We start from the raw sequence: 26,514 nt of genomic DNA, 5'->3' as shown, positions 1-26,514 counted from the left end.
GGCCTAGATTCACAGTAGTTCTCACACAAATACAGAAGAGCCACTTCCGGCCTGGTGCCAGAGTTCCCTCCGATGGGCACGCAGCTGTGTGTTCTGCCCTTCAGCAGAATGTGAGGGTGGCTGGAAGCATTCTAAAATTAGTCAAGGCTCTTTGGGTTGTAAATGACAGGAACCAGCTCCAAACAGCCTAAGCCTGTGGAATGTACTGGATCGCAGATGGAAGTCAAGGAAGGGATCTCTCTTGAAGCACAGTAAGGTCCATCCCCAAATGGGCCGTCAGGGCCCCATGCTGTCGCTCAGCTGCTCCGCCTTCTTTTTGTCTGAGGTCTTTTACACAGACCTGGAAAGATGGGCATTACCGGCATATGTGGTACTTAAGCTGTGATCCAAGAATAAGAACAGGGAGCTGTCTTCTCTCAGTTACAAGGATCACTGTTCTTGATAGTCCTGGGTGTGGTGATCCATGGTCTCTAGGGCCTGGGCCAGATAGGGTTTGGAGGACCATGAGTGACAGTCCCATAGGAACTGCATGGGAAGGGGAGGGGCTACTACTAAGAAAATGGTTTCTTAAATTTATCTATTGTTTTTAAACATAACACAAGAAAGAGGTTTAACACAATTAAACTGGTGTAATAGCGCAGTAGAATTTGTATTTCAGATTTTAGAAGAGATGAAGAGGGAGATACCCAGAACCTTTCCCCCAAAGACCCCCAACTTGACCACCACAGGTTAATGAGGTATCTTGTGGATGTTATTAGTCAATGACATCAATGATACAGATCTTTCTTTCTGCATCAAATCCCATCAAGTTATTTGTCCGCCTGGCTGACAATCACCTTTAAATGAGAAGCACTGGCATCATCCAGGCTGACATTCTTCAAGTCACTGACTGATCAGGTCAGGGAGCTGAGGCAGCCGTGGCCCCTCGAAGGCACTCCAAATATTACAGGCACTACCTTTTCCAGGGTGCCAATTAAGGATCAAAGTGGGTGTTGTTCTTATTCCCACTTTATAGATGGGCAGCTAGAGACAGAAGTCACGGAAGCAAGAGCCTTGGTCTTACCCATCACCTTGGTGATTATTTCTGAACCTTCACTCTGCCTTGTCTCTCTGGTGTGAGTGACACTCTGGTACTGCAGTATGATTGTGAAAACGGATTCTTGCCCTGGAGTTGACATGCTACAAAGCCTTTCTTCATTCAGTGTATTAAAAATGGGTGTTATTAATTCACTGAGTGGAAGATTTGTGGAGCCAGGCGCTTAAGAGACCTGTGAGGGGGTAAATGAGAAAGGTGAGTAGCAGAGAATGTGTTCCTATCCTGCCTCTGCTATAGGGTATTCATGGGCAAAGAACTTACACTCTGTTTCCTCATCTGTAGATGGTCAAAAGAATAGATGTCAAGAGTACTAATCACACCGGTACCACCTCTAAGTTTAGGAAAACTTAAAAATATACATGAGTGAGATAGAGGCCAGGCAGTGGTGCGCGCCTTTAATCCCAGCCCTCAGGAGGTAGAGGCAGGTGGATCTCCAAGTTTGAGGCCAGCCTGGTCTACAGAGTGAGTTCCAGGACAAACAGGGCCATACAGAGAAACCCTGTCTCAACCCCCACCCCCCAACAAAACAAAACAAAACAAAAATGGTGAGATAGTATGTGGTTGTTGGTTCTGTGGCTGGTGAAACCAACTTGAGCTGAGACAAAAGAAAGCTTCCCGAGACCCTGCCACCTCAAACTTGGAACTCCACTTGTGGAGAAGTTGAGTGTATGTGACAGTTGTAGGCCTGGCCTCAGACCTGTCTTGACCAGTGCGTGGAGGTTGGATATGGAGTGAAAACACCTGTCCTGTGTCCAGATGATACCCTGAAAAGAAAAAGCAAAAGGGAAGGAAAGAAAGGTGTGACCAGAGGGGACAGCAGCCAAGTGTAGTCCATCTCATGAGTCACATGGCTAGAAGGACAGGTGGGCGCTTCTCATAATCCTTCGGAGAGGATGTTCCCAATGCAGAGATCAAGTAGGAACAGCAAGAGAGGGAGGAACGACTGTGTCCATACATGTTGCCCTCTTGGTAGCTTTACTGGGGAGCACCATTAAAGTGAAACATCGGCAGGACACATCTAGTGTGCGATACCAATGTCCAAATGGTTCTTTTTACATTGCCCACGGGTAAACTGGCAGCTGGCGCACTGACCTCCTGGATGTAACTACCAGTGATGTGGTAGAACACCGGGGTCAGCCAGTCAGTGTGTTTTTCTCAGCCCGTGAAAAACCCCCAGGGAATCTGGTGGTCAAGAGCTGGGAGGCAGGAGTGTGTGACACACAAAACACTGTGATTATAAGGACATAGAAATTGGACGCACTGGTCCTTTGTACTACTTTAGTCCTCTTTCTGTTGCTGTAATAAAGTGTGCAAAGCTGGAAAAGGGACAGGTTTCTCCAGCTCGCACTTTAGGATGCTAAAAGTTCAAGGTGGGGCTGCTCCATGAGTTTGGCCCCAGGCGAGGGCTCCATGGATGGCTTCTTAATGGATTATGTCGGGAAGTGTCTATGTGTCTTAGCAGTGAGCACAGGCATGGTGGTCCTGTCTTCTTCCTTTTATGACAACCTACTTTCTTGGGAACTAACTCACTCCTTGAACCAGCACCAGTCACTCCCAGGAGCATCACCCTCAGTGACCAGTTCAGCCTCTACCAGGTTCTACATCTAGAAGGTTCGCCACCTCTTACACATCATTGCTCTAGGAACAAAGCTTGCAATGCCCGAAGTTTTGGGAGGCGCCTTCAAACCATCTCTGAACCATAGCACCTACCAAATAAGGATTTGTCTAGCAAACATCAGAACCGCAGGACCCATCAGAACCCCTGTGGGTGTGGGAGCATGTTATCACTTCTTTTTATTGTGAAAAAAAAATGTGTACAACCTAAAATGTAACAATATTAACCACTTTTAAATATATACGTTACAAGCTTTAGGTCATTCACCATGTTGCGCAACCTCTACCACTTTTACCTGTTTCCAAAAATTTTTGTCACTCCACGTAAACCTCTGAGCACTAAGCAGGGAGCTCTGCACCCTGTCACACCCATCAGTCCTTGGCCACCCGCTCTGTGAATTTGACTAATCTAGATGCTTCACGAAAGTGGACTCTACAATATTTGTCTTTTTCGTGTATGGATATTTCACTTTCTGGTTTAACAACTGGAATGGCATCCTGGAGGACCACTTTCTTTGTGCTTTTTCCTTGATCTAACCTCCTGTTCCCCCGTCTTTCCTCCTCTTTAATGTCTTCAGAGCCCCCGCTTCCAGAGGTAGAATTTTTCACTGTGCAAGGAAGGCCTCTACCACACTTCAGGCTGAGGAAAGCCGAGGAGATAAATGGACCTATCAGGTGAGTACCTGTCTTTTCCCCACAGTTGCCCAGTGGTCCCACTATGTGAGTGAGAAGACTCCCTGGGGGTGGCTGAATTTGGGTGGTTGCGTTGGGCAGTGCAACAGGGACTCTTACTTTGTTTCCTTGAATGCACGCGGGGCTTTTCATCCCAGTAACATCCTTCCGAATCAAGAGTGAAACTTGTGAGGGACCAGAGACAGGCATTTGGGCAGCATAACTCAGGAAATTAAGTGTTGGTGTGGTCACAGACCTTGGTTGACAGCATCGGGCAGTGCTCCTTGCATCACTTTAACGATGGGGGACACAGGACTGTGACAGGATGTCCCTTTTCATGTCAGGCTGATCTTGAGCGTGTGTGTAGTGGTTTCTGAAAAGGTCATTTAGAGAATGCTTTTTATCTGTTCACATATTGAGTTACAGGCAAGACACTGTGTAGTTAGTGACCTGCTGGGATTCCAGATGGCATTAAGATGGAATCAATTTACCTCTGTTGGAGGACCACGGTTTGCTCAGTTTTTGCATTTTATTTACAAAGGTCACAGAAGGATTAGGGAAGTTGAATTAACCCCCTTCTCAGAGAGGAAGATTAAGATTGGCCTGCAGATGGGGAGCAGGTCACGGAGTTACGATGTGCGGGGCCTGACCTGCTCGGCCTTTTATCACCCCTAGCCTTTCAGTGTAGTGACCCTTTCAGTGCAACCAAGGTAAAAATAAATATGAGATATTCTGAAAATATGAAAAGGCAAGTCTGGAGATAGGGTTACCCTGCTTTCAGGCAGGTCAAGTCTTTTCAGGGACAGACATTGCCCATACAGCTCTGTTTCTGGATTCCTGGTAAGTTACTGGAAAGTATTGTAATTCTGTTGCTGTAAGGAGAACAGAAGTCATGGCATCCTTGCCTGAATGAATTTACAAGAGCAGATGTGATACTTAAGCCAAATAATTGCGTCAGGCAAAAAGAAAAGCCAAGTGACAGCCGACCCTTGTGGCGGTGTTCAGCCTGTGCCTTCAAAACAGGAAGTGGAGACCTGTGAGTCATCCAGAGAGGGCGGTGGGGAGAAGTCCTTGCAAACTGGTCAGGTGGTCCGGTTCCAGACCACTGCAACAGCTTCTTCGTCTCATCACTGGGGCTGTTTACCAGAAGGTGAGCATGCCATTCCCACAGCCTGGCTGCCTGGCCAGAGCTGCACGTAGCAGCTTTGCCAGGCCAGAGTCTGCTTTGGGTCTTTTGTGTGAACCCTGGCATGGAGCACACAGAGCTTGGGCGGGTGGTCAGACCTGTCCCTGGGCTCCCTGGAGGCTAATGTCTCTTATCTTTACTAGCTAACAGGAATCAGCTAGCATGCTTTATCAGTAGCTCCAACTCTAGTCCTGGAGACTTTGATCCAGTAGGTTTGGGATGGGACCTGGGCATTCCTATAATTACCAGGCCAAATAGAAGGCTGCCCTGTGATGGGCCATGTACAGAATGGACTGGATGCAGGGGAGCCTTGAACTTCCCACAGTCACTCACCTATCAGGATGAGACAGATTGAGAATGTGCTTCTGGACAGCGTGGGGCTTCTTGCTCATGGCCTCATGGCCACCATACCTTCCAGTGCCCAGGAAAGCTGTCCCAGGTGTTCCCCACAGGCAGTGGGAACTCAGTCAATGTTTATTGTTGCTGCTGGTAACTATTTGTTACCCTGCAGGTTTTGCTTAATCTCTTTTGTTCAGAGTCCTTTTCTGAAAGTGAGCCAGACTCTGTGGAAGTCAGGGTCCTAGGGACACCTAACATAGTTGGGTACATAGCAGGTGTCTGGAGACTTTCCAAAGTGACTGTGGGGTGGACTCCCCCTCCTAACCTAGTGATTCATGTGCTTTTTGGGAGCAGGAAATGGGGCATTAGAAATGTGGAGCAGGAAATACAAAATTGGTGGTGAAATAGAATTACGTGGCCTAATGAGTTTTGGAAATCACCCTAATCATATTTGATGCTGATCCAGGCATTTTTTCCCTTTATTGAAAATTCAACTCAACCAGCAATTATGGGGAGTTCATCATAGCTAAGGAAGTGGGAAAGGGCCTGCAGATGTGAGAGACAGTCCTGCAAACCCACATTGTCAAGTTCAGTAGAGACAGATGTTCGTACGTTTATGATGCCAGAGGTGGGAAACAAAGGCCGAGCTGGTAGGAATGGAAAGGGGGACATGATTCGATTTCACCCTTACACGTCCTTCTGGCTGGTTTTCCCCTTCGGTGGATAAATATTACTAAAATGCATGACAAAATGACACCTGATTGCTAGTGTTCCTGTCCCCTCCTTTAGGGGACGTTTCCACCAGATCCATATGTCTTTTCACTTTCCCAGGATCCTGTCAGCCCAGGTTAATTCGTGGTGACTTTTCACTCCTGACCGCTCATTGGGTTGGCGTGAACTTTGGCGTCAGCCTCTGAACTGTGGGGAATGTAAATCATATGAGTTCTGTTTTAAGTCACCACATGACTGTCTGGAGCCGTTTTTCAGACTTAGCACATTCACTCTTGTAGGTGCTTGACCTTCATGTGATTTCTAAACCCTTCCCACTGCCCACGTGAAACCGTATGACAGACACAAGGCAGTGAGTGATGCATGCACCAGTTTCTCCCAGCTGGGGAAGCTGGGACTTCTCTTCTCATCTGGCTGTGGGTAAACTTGGAGGTCCATGACTGTTGGAATTGCAGACACTAAATCCCATGTGAGCCAGAAGTTTTTCTTGTCCACTCTTGTGTCTCTAGTGCCTCCAAGGTGCTTATTGCATAGTATGAGTTCAATAAACCCAAACACACAGTCCTCCAAACAGGAGTACATAGTGAGCTTTATAAAATGCACATCTGGTTAAGGGCCTGATGACTAAAATCTCCCTTCTTAATGGGGCCCTTGCCAATTTCTCTGCTTTTTTTTTCTCCTTTCCTAAGTTCATATCAGCTGTTGGTCCTTCCCCTGTCCTTGGAGAGCACGTTCTTTTGTGGTTCTGAAGGTATGACTTCATTCTTTGGCAACACCTCTCATGCTGATGGATATGTAGCTGCAGAAGTACTGGCCAGTGATGTTCCCGATGACACATTGGAGCTACCTATTGGAGACAGGCTGTACTATGGGGAATATTACAACGCACCTTTGAAACCAGGACATGATTACTGCATTCTATTGCGGATCACAAGTGAATGGAATAAGGTATAGTTTTTAAAATGGTGCTGTGACCTCTCTCTCTTTCACATGAGATTTAAATTGTTTGACTATGGCCCCTCCCCCAGCCCCCATATCTGCGGCAGATGCCATGCGGAATAAGTGCAGAAACACGTTGTGACTCTTCCCTCATGGTGCTGTCTTTCTAAAGGGTGGGTGGGTGGGACCTGCAGAGATGACAGCCCACCCTTCTGGAGTCTTACTGCGTCTGCTTGGGGACTGATCTACTTTGTGGCTCCAGCTTCCTGAGCACCAGCATTCAACAGCACTGCTGAAGTCCGAGCTGGAAGGAATGTTTAGATCCGCTGCATCCTTTATGCCTGTCCAGGTTGCTGCCTTCCCTCATTTTCCAGAGAAGCAGGAGAGAGCGGCGGACACAGAAATCAGACGGCCCTGTCTTAGTTTTCATAGGCCCCGTTCTCCCCAGCCCTCTCTTCAGAAAGCTTCATCTCTGCCAGCTGCGTTTCTTTCCGTAATTAGCAAATGTAATGAGCTAGGAGAATTCTAAACTGGGTGTAAAATCATATGGGTTGGAAACTAGGAAAATTACAGAAATACTAACAAAACGTCTCTCGGCTGAGACATTTGAAGCGAAAGTACGTAGCCATCTCGTTTGTGAGGCTCTTCATATTTAAAACAGGCATCTATTACATTCTGTAATCGAGGACAGGAGTCTGACGAGCCACGGCGTGCTGACAGCCAACCGAGGCTGACTTCTTAAGACTATGTACGGGCAGCAGAGAGGCCAAGGACTGCTTGGTGACAATAATATAGGGATTAAGAATGGGAAGCCTAAGCCCAGAGTACTGTTACCTTGAAATATCAATGTAACAGGCACCCTAATGGGTGTGAGGTAGTGCCTTGCTCAGGTCTTGTTTTGCATTTCCTTAAAGATTAAGGATGTTCAGCATCTTTTAAGTGCCTGGTGGCTGTCACTCCTTTAGGACAAGTGTCTATTCAAGTACTTTCCTTTTTTTTTTCTCCTTTTCTTTCTTTCCTCCCCCCCTCCCCCCACGGGGTTTCTCTATGTAGCCCTGGCTGTCCTGGAACTCACTCTGCAGACCAGGCTGGCCTCAAACTCACAGAGATCCACCTGCCTCTGCCTCCTGAGTGCTGGGACTAAAGGCATCCACCACCACTGCCCGTTGTACTTTACTAATTTTTAAATTGAGTTGTTCGATTTTTTTTTTTTTTGGTGTTCAGAGTGCTCTTATAATTTGGATATTAATCTCTTATGAGATGAAATTGAGAATATTTTCTTCCTTTTTTTTTTACTGTTAATGTTCTTTGGTGCACAAAAGTTTTAAATTTTGTTGAAGTTCAATTTGTCTATTTTTCTTTTGCTGTCTGTGTTGGAGTCACAAGAAGCCATCGACATGACATTCTTACTTGTGTTGACTTCTAGGAGTTTTGTAGTTTCAAGTCTTACTTTTGGGCATTTGATCCATTTTGAGTTAATTTTTACATTTGACATTAGGTAAAAGTCTAGCCTAGTTTTTTGGGGTTTTGTTGTGTTTTTTACCTGTGAACACTACTTGTTTAAAGACTGGTCCCCACTGAATTCTTGGTATTTGTTCTAGTTTCTAGCCCAGTTGCTGTGATGATAAAATACCCTGACAAACAGCAACTTTGAGGGAGGAGTTTATTCAGCTCACAATTCCAGGTTACAGCACATCATTTGGGAAAGTCAAGGCAGGAACCTGAAGCAACTAGTCAGTCAGGAGCAGAGAGAGAATGATTACTCAGCACTCTTTATTCACTATTATGTAGTCCAGGACCCAAATATGGGGAATGGTGCCACCCATGGTAGGTTGGGTCTTCCCTGTTGGTTAAAATGATAAAAATAACCTCCCATACCTGCATACAAGCATGCTGTAGACCAGCCTGATCTAGATGGTCCCTTACTGAGACTCTCTTTCTAGGTGATTCTAGATTGCATTGAGTTGACAAAACCAACTATTGCAAGTGCTTCTTTCAAAAAGATCCGACATATAAGCAAGTGTGGTGATCTATTGTGTACCCCAATAAAGCTTGCCAGAGGATCAGAGGACAGAGCCAGCCACTAGATTAGACACAGAGGCCAGACAGTGGTGGCACACACCCTTAATCCTGTCACTCGGGAGGCAGAGATCAGTCTGGATCTCTGTGAGTTCAAGGCCACACTGGAAACAGAGCGAGGCAGTCATGGCACACACCTTTAATCCCAGGAAGTCTGGGCAGAGAAAGGTATATAAGGTGTGAGGAAATAGGAACTCACTCTCTTTAGGCTGAGGATTACAGGAACTCACTCTTTCTAGGCTGAAGATTTTGTAGAGGTAAGAACTAATGACTAGCTGTTCTGCTTCTCTGATCTTTCAGCTTTCACCCTGATACCAGGCTCCGGGTTTTTTTTTATTAAAAGACCATCTAAGATTCGAACAACATCTGGCATCCAACTTGTGGGGCATAAACTCATGAAAAAGCCACTTGACTGTGGTCTTGTAGGCCCCAGCTCAAGAATGAGCTGCATGTGGCCAGAGTCACTACCCCACTGGCTAAGTTTCTGTTGCAGCCTCTCTGCAGCAAACTCCCCAGGCTCAGGCTCCATACACCCCAGAATTAGCTGCTTTCACATGTTCCCCCATGCAGAAAGCTGGATTTTTGTCCTCTTTCCGCTCTTGGTGGGTTCTGGCTTTCCTTGGGCCCCCTCCTCGGGCTGCTGCCACACCATCATCTGAATCTTCATTATCAGCAGATTTGGTGAGTCAATTAAGATTTCTTAAAGGGAGGAATTAGTTAAAAGAAAGTTTTTTTTTCCCCACATTAAGAAATGAGGAATGTTTTTACAATGGGGAGTGTTTGGTCTCTGTTTGATAATACGATTAATGTTCTGAAAATAGAACAATTAAATGAGAGGATAATTAAGTTGATGGGATAGATGTAATGTCAATTATAAATATTATTTGTTTGATCATTTTTGTTTTATCATTAAAAAAGTTGGTTAATATGAGTGCCAAGATAAAAGTTTTAGAAAAACTTGTTAAAACATATCATAGAGATATTCAGACCCAGACAGAAGAATTTAAAGGTAAACCAATCTCAGCATTGCATTATGGTTACAGAGAAACAGCCTAAGGCTTTCAAACAGCCAACCTTAATCTATCCAGTAACCTTACAGGATCTGCCAAATGCTCAAGGCTATATTAAGAGTTGACTGGACTCCTGTGAAAATGCTAGATTTGAGGAGATTCAAAGAAGCTATGTGTCGTGTGGTATGAATTCCCCATTTGTGAAGCAGATGTTAAACTTGTGGTCAACTTGTGATAGAATTATCCCTCAAGACTGGAGAGATTTGGTTACAGCTGTCCTAGAAGCTGGTCCACAATTACAATGGAGGACCTGGCAGAAAGATGAGGCTAAGACCATTGAACAATGAAGTAGGGCTAGAGGTATGAAAATCTCACAAAATCAACTTTTTAGAGAGAGAGATTATGCTAAAGTAGAAAGGCAATCTCTGTATGATGACCGCTCCCTGGCTTTATGCCACATGGCAGTCTTTAATGCTTGGGACAGAATTGAAGAAGTAGGAAAGAAAATTGAGTCATTTACAAAAGTTATACAGGGACCAAAAGAAACCTTCACTGATTTCTTAGAAAGGCTGTCTTCAGCAGTAAGTAGAATGATACTAAATTCAGAAGCTAGACATATAATAATTGAATCTCTGGCTTTTGAAAATGCTAATGTGCAATGCAAAAGGGTAATTAGGCTGTTAAAGACAAGATCAGCACCCTTGGAGGAATGAATCAGAGATACAATTAATATTGTACAAAATGACCATGATGATGCTTGGATAGGAGAGGTGATTCCAGAGGTTTGAAGAAAAATAGTAATGTCAGATGTTTCAAATGTGGTCAACACGGTCACCTAAAAAGAACTGTAAACAGGGCGTTCCTAGAAACGTTTCTTTCAAGAAATAATCCCAACAGAATGCCCCTCCCTTCTGGATTATGCAGAAGGTATGGCAAAGACAGACATTGGACTAATGAATGTAGATCAAAAAGGGACAGGCAAGGTAATTCCTTGCCTTTGCTGTTGGGAAATGCCCTGAGGGGCCTCTTGCAGGCCCCCATGACAAATTCCGTTGAGTCCTTTCCTGCCATCATGGAAGAAACCCCTTCCCAGAGCAATTAAAGACCCTAATGCCTATTGTGAAAAACCATACTGCTCTGGATGATAGAACAGCTTTAGAAAATAAAACAAAAATTTAAGGAGAAACCATAAATCAAAATTGACAAAGATTAGATTTGGAAACTCCCCAAAGTTAGAGTTGGAGAAGGGATTTGTTTTTGTCTTTTCAGGAAAATAAAAACAACCATCTTGAAGAATTTAAAGATGTTTGAACAGATAAACATCTAAAGAAGAAGAGAGAACTACCTGGAAAAAATTACCAAGAAAAGGAATAATCTGACCCAATGCAATTTTGAAGTCTCCAAAAAGATGATGGAACCCCACAATGAAGATTCCATCAGGATAATACCACTAAGCTGACAAACACCACCCAGAGATTGGCTTTGGACTACAAACTGCTCAAGACAATTTTGAGATGGCTAGCTGAGGTGATCCAGTTTTACAGACTACTCGAACAAGGACTTGAGACTAGCCCTGCAAGTTCCCATTATGCAGAGACCAGACAACAAATGATATAGCTACCTCTCCCAAGGCTTGACAATTAACTCAAAAATTTTCTTTTCAGGGTTCCCTAAAGATGCCTTTGACCCTAGACAGCAGGAAGTAATTTTAAGAACACGACACACACATTCCCAAGAGGTGGGGTGGGTGGTTTTTGGTCTTTGAATGGGTTATGGATAATTGTCATTGTTTAGGATGGTTGGTTACAAGTTGTTATTGTTAATGGTCAGGAAAAAGTCTAAACAAAGGAGATTAGATTTAGGATTCTTGTTTGAAAGAAAAAAAAGAAAAAGAAAAAAGAGAATATAGATATAAGATAAAAGGTAGATTATTGAATCTACTCTGAAAAAAATAGAGAAGTGGCCGGGCGGTGGTGGCGCATGCCTTTAATCCCAACACTTGGGGGGCAGAGGCAGGTGGATCTCTGTGAGTTTGAGACCCGCCTGGGCTACAGAGTGAGTTCCAGGAAAGGCGCAAAGCTACACAGAGAAACCCTGTCTCGAAAAACCAAAAAAAAAAAAAAAAAAAAAAAAGGGAAGTGATGGATAAAGGGTAGATTATTGATTCTACTCTGAAAAGAAAAAAGGGAGACTATGGATATGATAAAATAAAAAGGTAGATTATTGAATCTACTTACAGAAAGCAACTACTATTTTTAAATATTTTACAATGGATTGAATTTTTGTATATTGTATACAAATTATATATATTGATACAAATTTGAGATTGATTTTGTGAGAAAATATTGTATATTTATTTCTACTCTTGTTCAAGGTATTGTGCCTATACAGCTCATTTAACAATGTAATGCAAATTGCTAATCCTTGAAAGTTATTATTACCAACTGATTAGAATATAAAGAAATGCAAGTTAGTAGTTAGTCACCCATTAACACTCGAATTTGTAGTCATGTTAGGTATGTATTCAAGGTCAAACAAAGATATATCTTAGATAAAGAGGTCATCTTCAAACACTTCAGAGATCTATAGAATATAGCATTTAAGATGTTTTAATTACATAGATTCTTTTTTAGAAAATCCTGCTTCACAGCTGAGTCAGTCAGATATGCTAGGGCTGTAGGCCAAAAATGGATGCCCCAACGTTGCAGAGAAATCTTGGGTGACTGTTCAGGCAGCCAGCTGTTTCTGTTATTTCTCACGATTTTTTGGAAGTCATTTGTTTGTACTTCCTGCTTACTCAGTTAATATTTCCTTCTTAGGTCTCTGAGGGAGTTGAAGATTAGATAGTTATAGTTTTCCTTGTTAACAAATTCAGAAAAGAAACTCACTAAAGAGGTGTAAAGTGCATAAGTTTGAAAGACATCAAAAGATAGTTTTCGGTTGGTAATACAAGTTAGGATAAAAAGTGAATTAGGTACAACATTTTGGACTCACCAAAATAGGATCGATAATGGAGTATTTTCTCTGAATTTGTCAAATGTTTATGGACTGGACATTGTTAATGCAACTCCTGATTGTATATATTGTATATACTTATTGTATATAGTTTTACTTATATTAGTTATAACCTTTTATTATTTTAGACAAAAAAGGGGAAATGTGATAATATATTATATGCCCCAATAAAGCTTGCCAGAGGATCAGAGGACAGAGCCAGCCACTAGATTAGACACAGAGGCCAGACAGTGGTGGCACACACCCTTAATCCTGTCACTCGGGGGCAGAGATCTGTCTGAATCTCTGTGAGTTTAAGGCCACACTGGAAACAGAGCGAGGCAGTGGTGGCACACACCTTTAATCCCAGTACTGGGAAGCACACATGCCTTTAATCCCAGGAAGTGATGTCTGGGCAGAGAAAGGTTTATAAGCCATGAGGAAGCAGGAACTAAGGCAGTTCAGCTGAGACTCATTTGGGTGAAGACTCAGGATTTCAGTCAGAGGATTCGCGGAGTTGGTGAGGTAATAGGTGGTGGCTGTGGCTTGCTCTGCTTCTCTGACCTTTCAGCTTTCACCCCAGTATCTGGTACCAGATTTTTTTTTTTTTTAAATTAAAAGACCATTTAAGATTTGCAAGGATTCATTGCTGGATGCTATAGTCTGCTTCACTGACTTATATGTCTGTCTTTGTGCTAGTACTACACTGTGTTCGTGGCATACTTTGAAAGTATAAGTCTTCCAACATCTCCATTTTCTTTTTTCTTCCATATATTTGTCCTAATCCATGCCCCATTATGCCCCGTAGCTAAAGGAGGACGCGAAGAATAATTCTCAACTCCTCCCTCTCTCTCAGCTTCTCTGTTCTGTCATCAAATTGGGTCAGTTCTGTCACCTTAATGCCATTTTAAAATCATTCTTTTCTTTTTTTTAGGCCGGCATTGTCCATAGCTCGCCATCTTTTCTCTGCCCATCACTTGTTCAGATTCTTGTCTCTTATTTTACCCATCTCCTTGCCCTAGCTACTGCCAGGGTGAGTTCTATAAACCACGCCTCTGATCCAGGCACTTCAGTGACCTTCCTGCTCACTCGGCCCGTCAGTTTCTCCGCTGTCATGTTTTCAGTTCCTTAGTAACCACCTTACTATCGGAGAGCCCTTTGCTTCTTGTTGTCTTTTTTTTTTTTTTTTTTTTTGGTTTTTCGAGACAGGGTTTCTCTGTGTAGCTTTGCGCCTTTCCTGGATCTCGCTCTGTAGACCAGGCTGGCCTTGAACTCACAAAGATCCACCTGCCTCTGCCTCCCGAGTGCTGGGATTAAAGGCGTGCGCCACCACCGCCTGGCTGCTTCTTCTTGTCTTGACAAGCATATTTCTCCATTTCTAATTTCAAAACTTAGCCTCAAGACAGAGTGTAATTATATTCAAAACCTGTGGCTACTTAAAACTTGCCCAGAAATTTTCAGTTTAAATATATTTAAAAAGCAAAAACCAAAAACAATAAACCCCCTTTTTAAGAACATGAAAACCAGCCCCAGGCATGGTGGTGCATACCTTTAATCCCAGCACTTGGGAGGCAGAGGCAGGCGGATCTTTGTGAGTTTGAGGCCAGCCTGGTCTACAAAGCGAGTTCCAGACAGAAAAACCTTGTCTTGAAAAACAAACAAACAAAACAAAACAATGCAACATAAAAACCAGAATGTCCAAGTGTGTTACGTGAAAGAGATTCTCATAATAAGGTTGGAGAGGTTGTTCTCTAGCTTCTTCCCCTAGGGGAGACTGTACCAAATCTTTAGACATGTACAAGAGTCCCAGACGTCCTGATCGACAGGTATGTGTGTGCTAACAATGGCCAGAAGATGAGGTGCTCCATTCTAGTGAGTTTATAGATTTCTTGCTTCCTCCTGTTGCTTTCTTCCTGATTTTTGGACACATTTGGGGTGAATGGAGTTGCTAAGCCTCATCTAGATAGACAAAATATTATTACATACCAGAGCTTCTCATTGCTTGCCTATAACACCCACCACTGCTTCTTGGTGAACCTAGGTGTGTGTGGTCTCAGAATTTTCAGCCCAGTCCTCATACAGTCCATGCCAGCTGCTCAAATCTGGCAGCAGGAATGATGTTCCCGACATTCTGTTGTCTACTCAGGGTGGGAGTTTTCTGAGCTCTTTTGGAAACCCACAGACTTCTCCACCTGTTACCCGTGCTGGCCCCTTGAATACTGGTGATAGATGACTGAATTATAAGGTGTAAGAGGTGGTAAATCACGTGTGAAGCCTTGGGTTTATTACCCAGCAACACAAAATAAATGCAGACACTTAAAAAGCTAGATGGGACTTAAAAGGTTTTTCTAGTTCAGATTAGAGTGTGAAAAGGAGGGATTTAGCATCTGTGTTATATTGTTTAAAATGATGCCCTATGCCTCCTACTTATATTGTTTAAAATGATGCCCTATGCCTCCTACTTAGATGGATTTCTGTTTCCCTTCCAGGTGAGAAGATATTCCTGTGCCGTCTGGGCTGAGGTGAAAGGTAAAACCGTGTTCTTTCTATGCATGCTGTCCTTCTCCCATGTTCAAGCTGCGGCACCAGTTTTATATGGAGGACTTGTTTTAAATGGTCCTAGATGACAACAGATATACAAGTTAAGACATCTTCAGAAAAGTGCGGACAGTCTCGTGTCTTAGGGTAGGACGTATTTAAGCGCAGAGCCATAACTAAAGAGGTGGGAGCTCGGGGAATTATACAGAAAGCTGTCACCAGTCCTCAAGACATCTCAACTTGGATGCAGGACCATGAGTGGGGGCATCTTTGCCATCAGGCCTCTCGCCCTGCTGTGCCAGTTGGCCTCTGTTTCTCTTCTGTAGCCTTGTGATAGCAGATATGAGCCCCCAGGACACTCTAAATGAGCAACTTCAGTGAGGACAGAGTTTTACAGTTTAGAGGAGTCCTTTCTCCTAGCTTAAGTGACTTTCCATTGGCTGAGTCACCGTGGATTTGAGATAGGGATCAGTCTGTGTTGGGTTTTGTGTTTTTGACTTCTTGGGGACAGAGCAGTGTGAGCAGTTATTCCACCAGAGTGGAACTGAGAAGGGGGAGATTCTTATCAAGTTAAGGGCATTGGAAAGAAGCCTGAGGCCTGCTATTTGGCTGTACACCATGTATGCACACATACACATACTCAGTAGTCACATACCAGTAATGACAATTCAGGCAAGTGGCGGACCACAAATAGAGGGGAAGGCACATAAGACTGCATCTCCTAAAGCTTGGCGTGGACCATATGTGCCTGTATCCCAGCAGTTACAGACAAATGGAGGAGGAGGAGGAGGAGGAGGAGGAGGAGGAGGAGGAGGAGGAGGAGGAGGAGGAGTTTGAGGTCAGCTTGAGATCCATAACAAGACCCTGCCGAAAAGGGGAACAAAAAGTTTATGTCAGCTAGAGACATAGCCATTCATGCTATTTTGCCGAAGAACAAACATTCTGTGATATTTCCCAATGACATTTTCACCCATTGACACATTTCTCAGCATTGTCTCCACTATTAAATGATGTGTAATTATATTAAGAAAAATAATTTATTAACGAACTAGAACTATCCTACGTATAGGAAAAATAAATAAGTAAATAAAAAAAACCCCAAAAGGAATGTAGGAAAAGAACATAGTTCAAAGGTTGGCTGCTGTATCTAGCTCCAAGGCTGGGAATCCAGGGGCTGTGCATTCTTCTTGATCAGATCCAGATGTGCAATCCCGATACATGGAAAACATAATCACTCTCAAACTTTAGTGTATGACGTCAAATGGCAAACATGAGTGCCTTGGACAGTGGCCGCCTCCTGGGTAGGTGAAACCTTCGCTGTCCTAGCAGCGGCACAGGGCACGTGATGAATCAGGCTTCCTGACTTGGGTCCACAGGATGGGAAGTCCTCCTCCTTCCTTTTGCTTCAGAGCTGGCTCTTGCTGATAGGTGCTAAACCTTCCCCTTTGTGCGGACAGAGTTATCCAAGGGGTTGGGAAATTGCCTCTGGAATTGGGTAATCATAGATCCTTGTTTCTCGGGCTTCCCTGGCAGGACATTTCTTTAAAACCAATAGGCAGCCAGCCAGTGGAATTGATTCCCAGAATTCCATTAGTTTGTAGCTAATTCCAGAAATCTTGTTAAGTTTATAACCTTTGAGTATGGACCTTTTCCTGGTGACAGGTTGAGGGATGCTGCCCTCTGCCCCTGGGCCACACTGTCACCCCATCCATACTTCTGAGCACAGCCACATGAGACAATGGGCTGTAGTGGTGGGGCAGCCAGGCACACGGACTGCCAGGGATGGACTTCACAATGGGCGCTCTGTTACTGTCAGTAGGGACCATTAGTAGGACGTGTGGAGGAGGGGCTGAGGGGGTGAGGCTTCTGTCTGCCTGCCTTTCCCTTCATCTTACTTTCCCTCATTTATCTCTACTCAAACTTTCTTCACTAAGGGTAGAGAAGTTGATTTTGGATCTGGGCCAGGTGAGTTATCTGGCAGTCTTCTTGTATTGTAGATTGCCTTCTGACCAGAGACGTGTGCCGCGTGGCTGGGCTCTCTTTTCTGAAGCGGTTTAAAGAGGGGTACAGGAAACAATCACACATTCCAACATCCAAAACGCTCTCATCCAGTCCACTCCCTGAGCTCCAGGGACAGAATGGAGTTCTTACAAGGAAAAGAGTTGTGAATTAAGATGGGCAGGCTTTCTGACACAGACAACAGCTTCTGGAATCCACCCTACCCAGTGACTATTTGATAAGATTGGGAAACATTCAAACTAGGCAGAAGAAACAGCCAGAGAGGAGGCTGTGGTTCTTCTGTGGTGACTAGGAAGGATTTTGAGAATATCTGAGTGGCTTTTGCAAGTGGCCCTCTCTCCCCTTAACTTAGGAATCAGTACTGAGAACCTTTAATCCCAGCACTCAGGAGGAGAGTCAGGTGACTCTCTGAGTCCAAGGTTAGCCTGGTCTACATAATGACTTCCAGGGCAGCCAAGGCTACATAGTGAGACCCTGTCTCAAAAACCCAAATAATGATAATGATGACAAAGATGATGATAAATAAATAAAAAGTGAAGACTCCTATGCTGGCTAGTTTTATGTCAACTTGTCACAAGCTACAGTCACTGGAGCCTCAACTGAGAAAATGTCTCAATAAGATCAGGCTAGAGGCAAGCCTGTAGAGCATTTTCTTAATTATTGATTGATGGGGCAGGACCCAGCCCATTGTGGGTAGAACCACCCCTGGGCTGGTGGTCCTAGGTTTTATAAGAAAGCAGGCTGAGCAAGCCAGTAATCAGCATTCCTCCATGGCCTCTGCATCAGCTCCTGCCTCCAGGTTCCTGCTCTGTTTGAGTTCCTGTCCTGGCTTTCTTCAATGAGGGACTACAATGTGGAAGTGTAAGCCAAATAAAGCCTTTCCTCCCAACTTGCTTTTTGGTCATGGTATTTTGAGCAGCAATAGAAACCCTGACTAGGACAGCTCCCATTTCAGAAGGTAATTTGGAAAGGACTGTGATCCAGGTTTGTCCCCAGGTCACTCCAGGTCCTTGAAGTACACACAGCCTTGTTCCTATTCTGGCTTTTGCCCAGTGCTGAGTTTTGTATTTATATTTTGCACAGTACCACCACTAACAAAGCCAGGGAATTGCATTTGATGTCAAATGCAGAGGCCTGGGCTTCCTCGCCTCCGTCAAGCTCCTGATCAGACAGTGTCTTTGAAATGGTATTTAGCTTGGCCAGTCCTCAATTGCCTCTGCCTGGGCTGAGATTCCTTCCAGCCACAAAGTACTGTGAGTCTGTGATTTCTTGAGTCACCGGGATGATGGCAAACTATAATCAGGGGACATTCTCTAGGCACAGGAGTGAAAGCCCAGTCCTTGGTGATGCCTCAGTTCTCTCTCAGCCTGCATGTTACACTGGCTTCCATTTCTGTCGCACAGAGCTCAGGCCTTCATCCCTGTCGCACAGACAGATGGCAAAGCCTCCTTGACCATCCCCCATAACAGGGGTTCAGGTTTCCTCTCTTTCTCCCAGCCTGCCTGCTGCCACGGACTCCTTCTGAACTGCACGACTCCTTTTAGTGTTTGTTTCTTTTGGTGGCTCTTCCAGGCTTTTCCATGGCTTCCCAGCCTTGTGTCTTGAGGCCTTCTGATTAGTTCTCTCCTTCTTCTCTGTCCGGATGGGTGTCCTGGCTAGTCTCTATCTTTCTCTCAAGGTCTTTGATCACACAGTGACTTGATTACTCCCACCCGAATGCCCGTCAGCTACCTGTGACTCGCTGCTTGGGGCTGTCCACCTGCTCAAGATGAAAACCAAACACCCTCTTCTGGAAGCTTTTCAGAACTCCTGGGGTCACACCTTCCTCTCTCTTTAGCTATTCTCCCAAACTGCAGAGCAGCTGACAATGATCTTTTTCTACGAGTTTTCGAACACTTGGAGAGAATACTGAATACTGAAAACAAAAACCTGGATCATTGCTTGGCATGCTTCAGAAGCTCACCTACAGGGCATTGAATCCAGTTTAATGAAGAATGAAATATAGATTTAATACTCGTCAAATTAAATAAACAGAGAAAAATTGTAAGATACCAGCTTAAGGTGGATGTGCGGGTGAGCAGAGCCAGCCAGCTGTCTCTAGGGTTCTGCGTCTGTGGGTTCCATCGACTGCAGATTGAGATAGTCCAGAAAACAATGGCAGCCGCCCTGAGCATAGGCTGGCCCAATGGCAGCCGCCCTGAGCATAGGCTGGCCCAATGGCAGCCGCCCTGAGCATAGGCTGGCCCAATGGCAGCCGCCCTGAGCATAGGCTGGCCTTTTCCCTTGTCATTATTCCTAAAACAATGTAGTATATCCGCTATTTGCTTAGCATTTACACTGTTTTCAGTGTTCTAAGTAATCCAGAGAGAAATAAAAAGTATGAAAGGGATTGTAAATAGGTTATATGCAAACACATTTCATGTGAGACTTTAATATTAAAAAATTCTGGTATCTTAGGGGAGGGTTTTCTGGAACCAATCCCCTAGGGAATATCTCTCTCTCTCTCTCTCTCTCTCTCTCTCTCTCTCTCTCTCTCTCTCTCTCTCTCACACACACACACACACACACACACACACCCCTTCAGAGTTGTGGTAGGTAGAACTAAACTGTAAGGGGTCTCTCACGTTTCTGGACCCTGGCTCTTCATTCAAAGGCTATTCTAAGTGATGCTGTGGAGGACGCCCTTTGAGGATGGTGTCTTCAACAAGGAGATTATTCTAATAGGCCTTACGTATTACCCAAACCTTTGAACCTGGGTCTACAGGTCAGGGACTGAGACAGATTTGACACTGGGCGTTTCCTGCCAGCGTTGAAGAGCCACAGGGTAAGAGGTGCAGGTGACCTGCAGGAGAGAGGCCCTTGCTGACAGACCATAAGAAAAGGAGGAAAGGCGGGCATTCAACACATGGTGTCCAGCCCTGCAAAGGTGCCGAGCAGAGAACCCATCACAATGTATCCGAACTGGCACCACAGAACTGTGAGCTAATCAGCGGCCTTACAGTTATCTAAACCTATGGCAATGTGTTCAGTTACAATAACATGAACCCAGCACTGTTGCTGCTTTATCGACCATTAATTACCTCTGATTTCTTTCCTGTTTCCTCCCCTTTTCTAGTCCCCCCACTGCAGGGAACTCAAATAAGAAGACCCTAGAATAACAAAGAGAAATCAAACGCACTCTTGTTCTTCTGTCTTCAAACTGAGGCACAACTGCTCTCTAAATATGTATGTCCCAAGTCAGAGTCATGGTGCTAATTTATTTGTACCATTTGATGGCATCAGTTGCTTTCAGGAAATGACCATACTTGTGTACAGTTCTGAAAACAACGTGTCGACGCCCAGAGGAAGTCGTCAAGGTTGTCCCTGGGTCTAACTTCCTCTTCAGCACCTGTGGTCCATCAGCTAAGGATTAAAGAGAGACCCGTTTACTGTTTACTCCCAGAATAGAGTCTCTGTGGAGAAGAGGGTTACGGTTCAAAGGTATTTACTTTCTCTAAGAATGACTAACACAGCACATGAGTCACTCAGCTGAGTTTCCAGGAGAATATTCTACAGATGATTCAGAAGGAAAATAAAAGGTCCCACAGCATGAAACTGTGGAAGGGAGGGGAGCCAGAGAATGGCAAGGCTATTAAAAAACTATAATTCAAATTGGCCACTTGTAAATTTTATTAGTTAGGCGTTCTCGGAGGAAGAAGCTGTGTGGCCACACCCACTGAATGTGCTTAGCCTGAAAGTCTGTGCAAAGTGAACCAAAGATATGTAATCAAGAACTGGAAATCCTGGGAGCCGAAGTCTAAATTATGCTATGTAAATAAGTCAAGGTCGCTCCCTATTTCTTTTTATTTATGCTTGTGCCTGTGTCTGAGTGCGTGTGTGCTGTATGAGTGCAGTACCCTCAGAGGTGAGAAGAGAATGTCCGGTCCTCTGGAGCTGGAGGTACAGGTCGTTGTGAGCTGCTGCTCAACAGGGGTGCTGGGAGCTGAATTCCAGCCCTCTGGAAGATCAGGAGTGCTCCTAACCCCTCAGTCATCCACCTCACCAGCCCCAAAGGTTGAAGGTCACTTTTTAGTACTAATGTCCATAACAAGGAATAGCTGGGCCAACCGCTGAGGTGGATGCTGCGGGTGGATGGTCTGGGGGAGGCTGGGTTCCTTGGCTCCTGCTTTGCCTCTGTCCTTTTGGATTGTGAGGGGTTTGGTTAATGTCTTTCCGCCTATACGAAGCACATCAGAGCAGGCTCATACCATTTTCAAATAAGACAGATAAAGAACTGCAGATGCCCTTTGTGAGATCTGGAAGAGAGGCTGGGGCTGGGGAGTGGACGAGGACTTTGGGCAAAGGAGGCGCCACCAAAGGTGTTCATGAAGATAGCTTGAGGTCAAAGGCAGGCCAGATCATCAGGTGATGGCTTGGCTCTCTGATAGCGACAGTGGCTGTGTTTCTAATGAGTCAGACGGAGCATGAGCTGTCACTTAGGTGTCTCTCCTTTCCTTCTGACACAGACTCACTGCCCGAGGAAGCAGGGCAGACAACCGCGTATTTTGACTTCTGATAACAGTTAGCAACAGCCCTGTGGACACAGTGGGGATAGGAGGGCTGTAGATGGGCCTAGACATTTGATGCACATGATGGTGCAAGCTGACATCTCCTAACTAGTAACTCCTGATGAATCAACAGCAGATCCAGGACTCACACAGCGTGGACTCCAGTCTGTAGTCCTTCAGGTCAATGTTTTCACTTAGCAAAGATTAAAATGTGGAGGAAGTGTATGGGGAAAATATAAGGGGAAATACTGATAATGAAACTGGAGAGGAGGAGGAGTTCCTTGATGAAGCAATCAATGAAAGTACCAGCCCTCCTCACCCCCACCCGTCTCCAACGCTGAATTCTCTGTCTGTCTGTCTGTCTGTCTCTCTCTCGTTTGTTTGTTTGTTTTTGTTTTGTTTTGAGACAGGGTTTCCTCTGTGTAGCCCTGACTGTCCTGGAACTCACTCTGTAGAGCAGGTTGGCCTTGAACTCAGAGATCTGCCTGCCTCTACTTCTCAAGTGCTGGGATTAAAAGTAGTATTTTCTCTTAAAAACCCAAAACCTCACTAATTGTGCAGATGATGCTTTTTAACTTTACTAATGGTAGTTTTGTGTATATAAAATGCATGCTTTTGAATGTGGTTAAGTCTATAAGGCTCCCAGTTTAATAAATATAATCGGACAATTCTCACCACCTTTAATATTATATAAATATTCACCAACATTTTTCAGTTCTTTCATATTCCAATTAACTCTTTAATCTACCTGAATATGCTTTAGTGATCAAAATCACTTCATTCTAATTAACCATTTTTTTCTCCTTACCAGTTATAGGTAATTTATTATTTCACTCAGTTACTTGAAACAGTTACAAAACAATGGTGAACAGCAGTTAACAGTAGCTGACATTTGTTGATGGTTACTGGGTGGCTGGTGCTGTGTGACAAGTCATTATTTGTAACAGTAACCCTGGAAGGTGGTGCTATTGTTACAGTTTCCCTAGGAGAGGAAACTGAAACACACAAGGGCTGATGAGCTGGTTTCAAGTCCCACTGGTAGAGAGGGATGGTGTTGAGGTAAAGACTTGGACACCATCATTGAGCTGGTTTCAAGTCCCACTGGTAGAGAGGGATGGTGCTGAGGTAAAGACTTGGACACCATCATTCCAGTATTCAAGCTGTGAAATGGTTTGATGGAGTTGGCTTTGTTCCTAGACACTCTGTTTTATTCTAGCATGTTCTTCCCCCAACCTAGTATTCCACTGTCTTTATATCTGCTGGTCAAGTCTTCTCATATGTAAGATACAAGTAACTTCCAATTTCCTCACTGACCCTCTTCCATTTGATAATTTAGCTTCTTACAGTGTCAAGACCTTCTTGCCCTCTTGGTCTGATTACACAAAGTATAACTTTTTTCTTTCTTCCTTCCTTCCTCCCTCCCTTTCTTCTTCTTCTTCTTCTTCTTCTTCTTCTTCTTCTTCTTCTTCTTCTTCTTCTTCTTCTTCTTCTTCTTCTTTTCTCTCTCTCTCTCTCTCTCTCTCTCTCTCTCTCTCTCTCTCTCTCTCTCTCTCTCTCTCTCGTTGTTATTTTGAGATAGGGTCTAACTATGCAACCCAGGTTGGCCTCATACTCATGATATTCCTGCTTCAACTTCCCAAGTGCTCAGATTATAGATGTATACCATATACCTGGCCAGTCCATGTTTTTCTAGAAAGTCTTGGGACAATACTTCCTGGGACAGTGAGTTTTGCTTGACTATTAGTAGAGGTATGTTCCATGGCTATACTTGTGAGTGCCAGGGACACCACAGAGTTTCCACTGGAACCAAATTGCCCTTAAGCTGGGCATAGACATCTGAGCTGTGCTTAATTACTCTGTGCCTCAGATCCTCATCTATAAAGAGGGAATAATAATGATTCTCAGTATAAGCAGTCATTAGGAGATGTATGAGTTAATTTCTCGTCATGATAACACAGTAACTGAACAAAACAGCTTACATGCGTGGAAGGTTTATTTGGGCTCACAGGCCCAGGGCTGTCTGTCTGTAGTTGACTAGCTCCAGGGCTCCTTCTTGAATGAGGCAGCGCAGCATGTGCTGGAGGAAGCTGCCCACCTCATCGGAGCCAGGAAGCAAAGAGAGGGTAGGTGAGCCCAAGCCAGCCAGCCCCCTTCTGCATCTGTTCATCAAGGCCCGCAGCTTATTGGATGGTGATGTCCATATCCAGGGTAGGTATTCCCTCTCAGTTCCTGTCTCACAGACACAACCAGGAGTGTCGTTTCCTGATCTCCCAGGTGTCTCTCAACCCAATCAAATTGACATTTAGGACTAACTACCACAGGAGACAGAGTTAACCCATGTGAGGCGATTATAACAGTGCATGCCACACAGCGACTGCTAACTAAGTATTTCCAATAAAAACAGAGCCTTTGCTGAAGTCACGAAGCTCTGAATTAAGTCTCTTGGCCCAAATGTGCACCACAAATATGGGTATTTTTCATTTTGTAACCAGGGATCTCCCTGGAGTTGTCATGTGACATTCTCTAAATAGCATGCGTTCCAAGTACTTTTACATGGACTTTTAAAAAATCCTCAGAGAAGCCTGCTGAGCCGAGCAGGGCATTCCTATCCTGCTGATAATATAGGGAAATAGAGTCAACTGTGCTCAACAAAACAGCACCACTGGTGCTGACTAACATTTTTGAAGCCCATGTTCAAATGATGTCAGAATGACTTCTTCCATGTGAAGGGAAATGGCCCATAAAAATCTATCAAGTGTAGCTGACCTGAGAGAAGATCTGTACACAGCATGTATCACGTAGCTTTGGTGTGTCCACAAGTTTTTTTTTTTTTTCTCACTTGTAACTTTAATACGATTTGGTTTTATGCTTCCTTTTTAGAAATACTTTGAAACTGTGGTTTCCTGAGGTCTGACATCTGCAGGACCTGTTGGGGACACAGAGGCACTGTAGGGGCATTCTTGGAATTCTTTGTTAAATGAAGCCCAGCTCTGGGTTAAAACAGAATGCTCACAGTTGGATGTCGATCTCCTGGGAGGGCCATGAGGGGATGTGCTCCAGGCTCATCATGTGGTTTCTTCCCACAGATTCGTCCCTCACACCGCAGCAGATGGTGGGGGTTGGACTGGGCTCCGTGGCTTTTGTGGCCATTCTTGCATTCCTATCCTTCTCAGCAGTATGGTATGTGAGACTGTCACTTTTGAAAAATGAGTGGAATGGAGGGGAGTCTGGGGTGGGAGTCATGCAGAACAGCTGGGCATGAGGAGGGTCAGGGCGCAGGCAGCAGGTCGCCAGTGTGACTAACCTGGAAGCTGGGAGGAGGAAGGGGATGACCTCCTGACCCGAGGAAAAGCAGGGATAGTGATGACGGCCGGTCACTCCAGCAGGCGGGCTTGACTGCCTGTGGACATGTGTATGAGCTGCACACGGGGTCCCCCAGTGAAGAAACAGCAGAGTGTGCACTGTTTGTACCTTCTCTCTACGTCTAGATGGCTGGTGAGCACTGCATGGGAAGACTGCCTTGATGAGGAAGAGTTCCTACAGCTTCTCAGGTGCCTGGACTGTGGGGCTCCCATCCAAAGCCCTTGTGTGGACCTGAGACTTTCTCCATCCCAGCATGGCCTCATTCCTGAATTCCAGACGGCAGCCATCTCTGTGGAATCTCCCAAAAGGAGAAAACTTGAGAACCGTTTATGTCCTTCCTACTTTCAGGATCAGTGTGTGTCCATGAACTTGAGACTCATGCCCAGTGTAATACTGACCACAGCCTCAGGCTACATTCCTGAGAGTCCACTCCTGTAGACATCAGATGTACACAGGCCACAGCCCTGAGAGTCAGCTTCCATACTGACCACAGGCCACAGAGCCTGAGAGTCAGCTCCTGTAGACACCGGATATAATCTTCCAGGTCTTCCTTTAGGTACCCCTGCTAATTAGTTCAGGATCTATTCTTTCACAGTAGGTAATGAGATGGGCTTAAGTCTGGGCTGGAATTTAGCTTTCTGAAAGAGGTCATTGGATAAAGAACACTGACATGAATAAAGGTTTAAAGCATTTTTAGAAGTAGCCCTTGTCTACAGTTAACTGATAAACTTATTAGAAGCTACAGTAGCCTGGCTACTCTCTTGGGTTCCCTCATGACTGTTGGGCAGTATTGCTTTGATACAATTCCAGTTGGTTATGTGAGATCAAAAGTAATGTTCACTTTCCAGTAAAACACATTTTGTAATATTGACCATTCTTCCCTTGGTTTTGTTTTGTTTTTTCTTACTCACCATCTACAAAATTGTTCTCTGCCTCCCTTGAGAAATTTGAGTTTGGTGGCAATGTAGAAACAGTGGGTTAAGGCAGCATCCATCCAGTTCATGGCCAACATCTACATGAGTTTTGGAGTGGGTTAAGGCAGCATCCATCCAGTTCATGGCCAACATCTACATGAGTTTTGGAGTGGGTTAAGGCAGCATCCATCTAGTTCATGGCCAACATCTACATGAGTTTTGGAGGAGGGGAAAATGGTGGTTGACATACCTTATCTACACCTCAGTAGCCATGACTGAGACTGTGTCATGGCCCATGAAACATTAGCTACAGGCAGGGCTGGTCTACTGTCCATATAGTGACTATACAGGTAGAGTACATTCAGTTTGACTTTGAAAACCCAGTTGGTATTCTTCAGCTTCTTCTCTGACCACAGCTCAACTCCAAGGCTGTGGCTTCTCTCTTCCTTCTCCCTCCCTCCCTTTCTCAGTAGAC

General features: G+C 44.6%; 1 protein-coding gene across 1 annotated transcript in view; it reads left to right on the top strand.

The window, feature by feature from the left end:
- Susd1 (sushi domain containing 1) overlaps positions 1-26,096 on the top strand; it is a 115,066-nt gene extending 88,970 nt beyond the window's left edge. Inside the window, exons 13-17 of the mRNA XM_059255808.1 lie at positions 3,289-3,385; positions 6,326-6,584; positions 15,148-15,187; positions 24,849-24,942; positions 25,251-26,096. Of these exons, the coding sequence (XP_059111791.1) occupies positions 3,289-3,385; positions 6,326-6,584; positions 15,148-15,187; positions 24,849-24,942; position 25,251 (491 nt within the window). The 3' untranslated portion in view covers positions 25,252-26,096. The remainder of the gene's footprint in view (positions 1-3,288; positions 3,386-6,325; positions 6,585-15,147; positions 15,188-24,848; positions 24,943-25,250) is intronic.
- Positions 26,097-26,514: the final 418 nt, after the last annotated feature.

The sequence above is a fragment of the Peromyscus eremicus genome, chromosome 2, assembly GCF_949786415.1.
Source record: "Peromyscus eremicus chromosome 2, PerEre_H2_v1, whole genome shotgun sequence".
NCBI classification, from domain to species: Eukaryota; Metazoa; Chordata; class Mammalia; order Rodentia; family Cricetidae; genus Peromyscus; species Peromyscus eremicus.
Note: the sequence above shows the minus strand (reverse complement) of the source record. Positions and strands in the feature narration are given on the sequence as shown.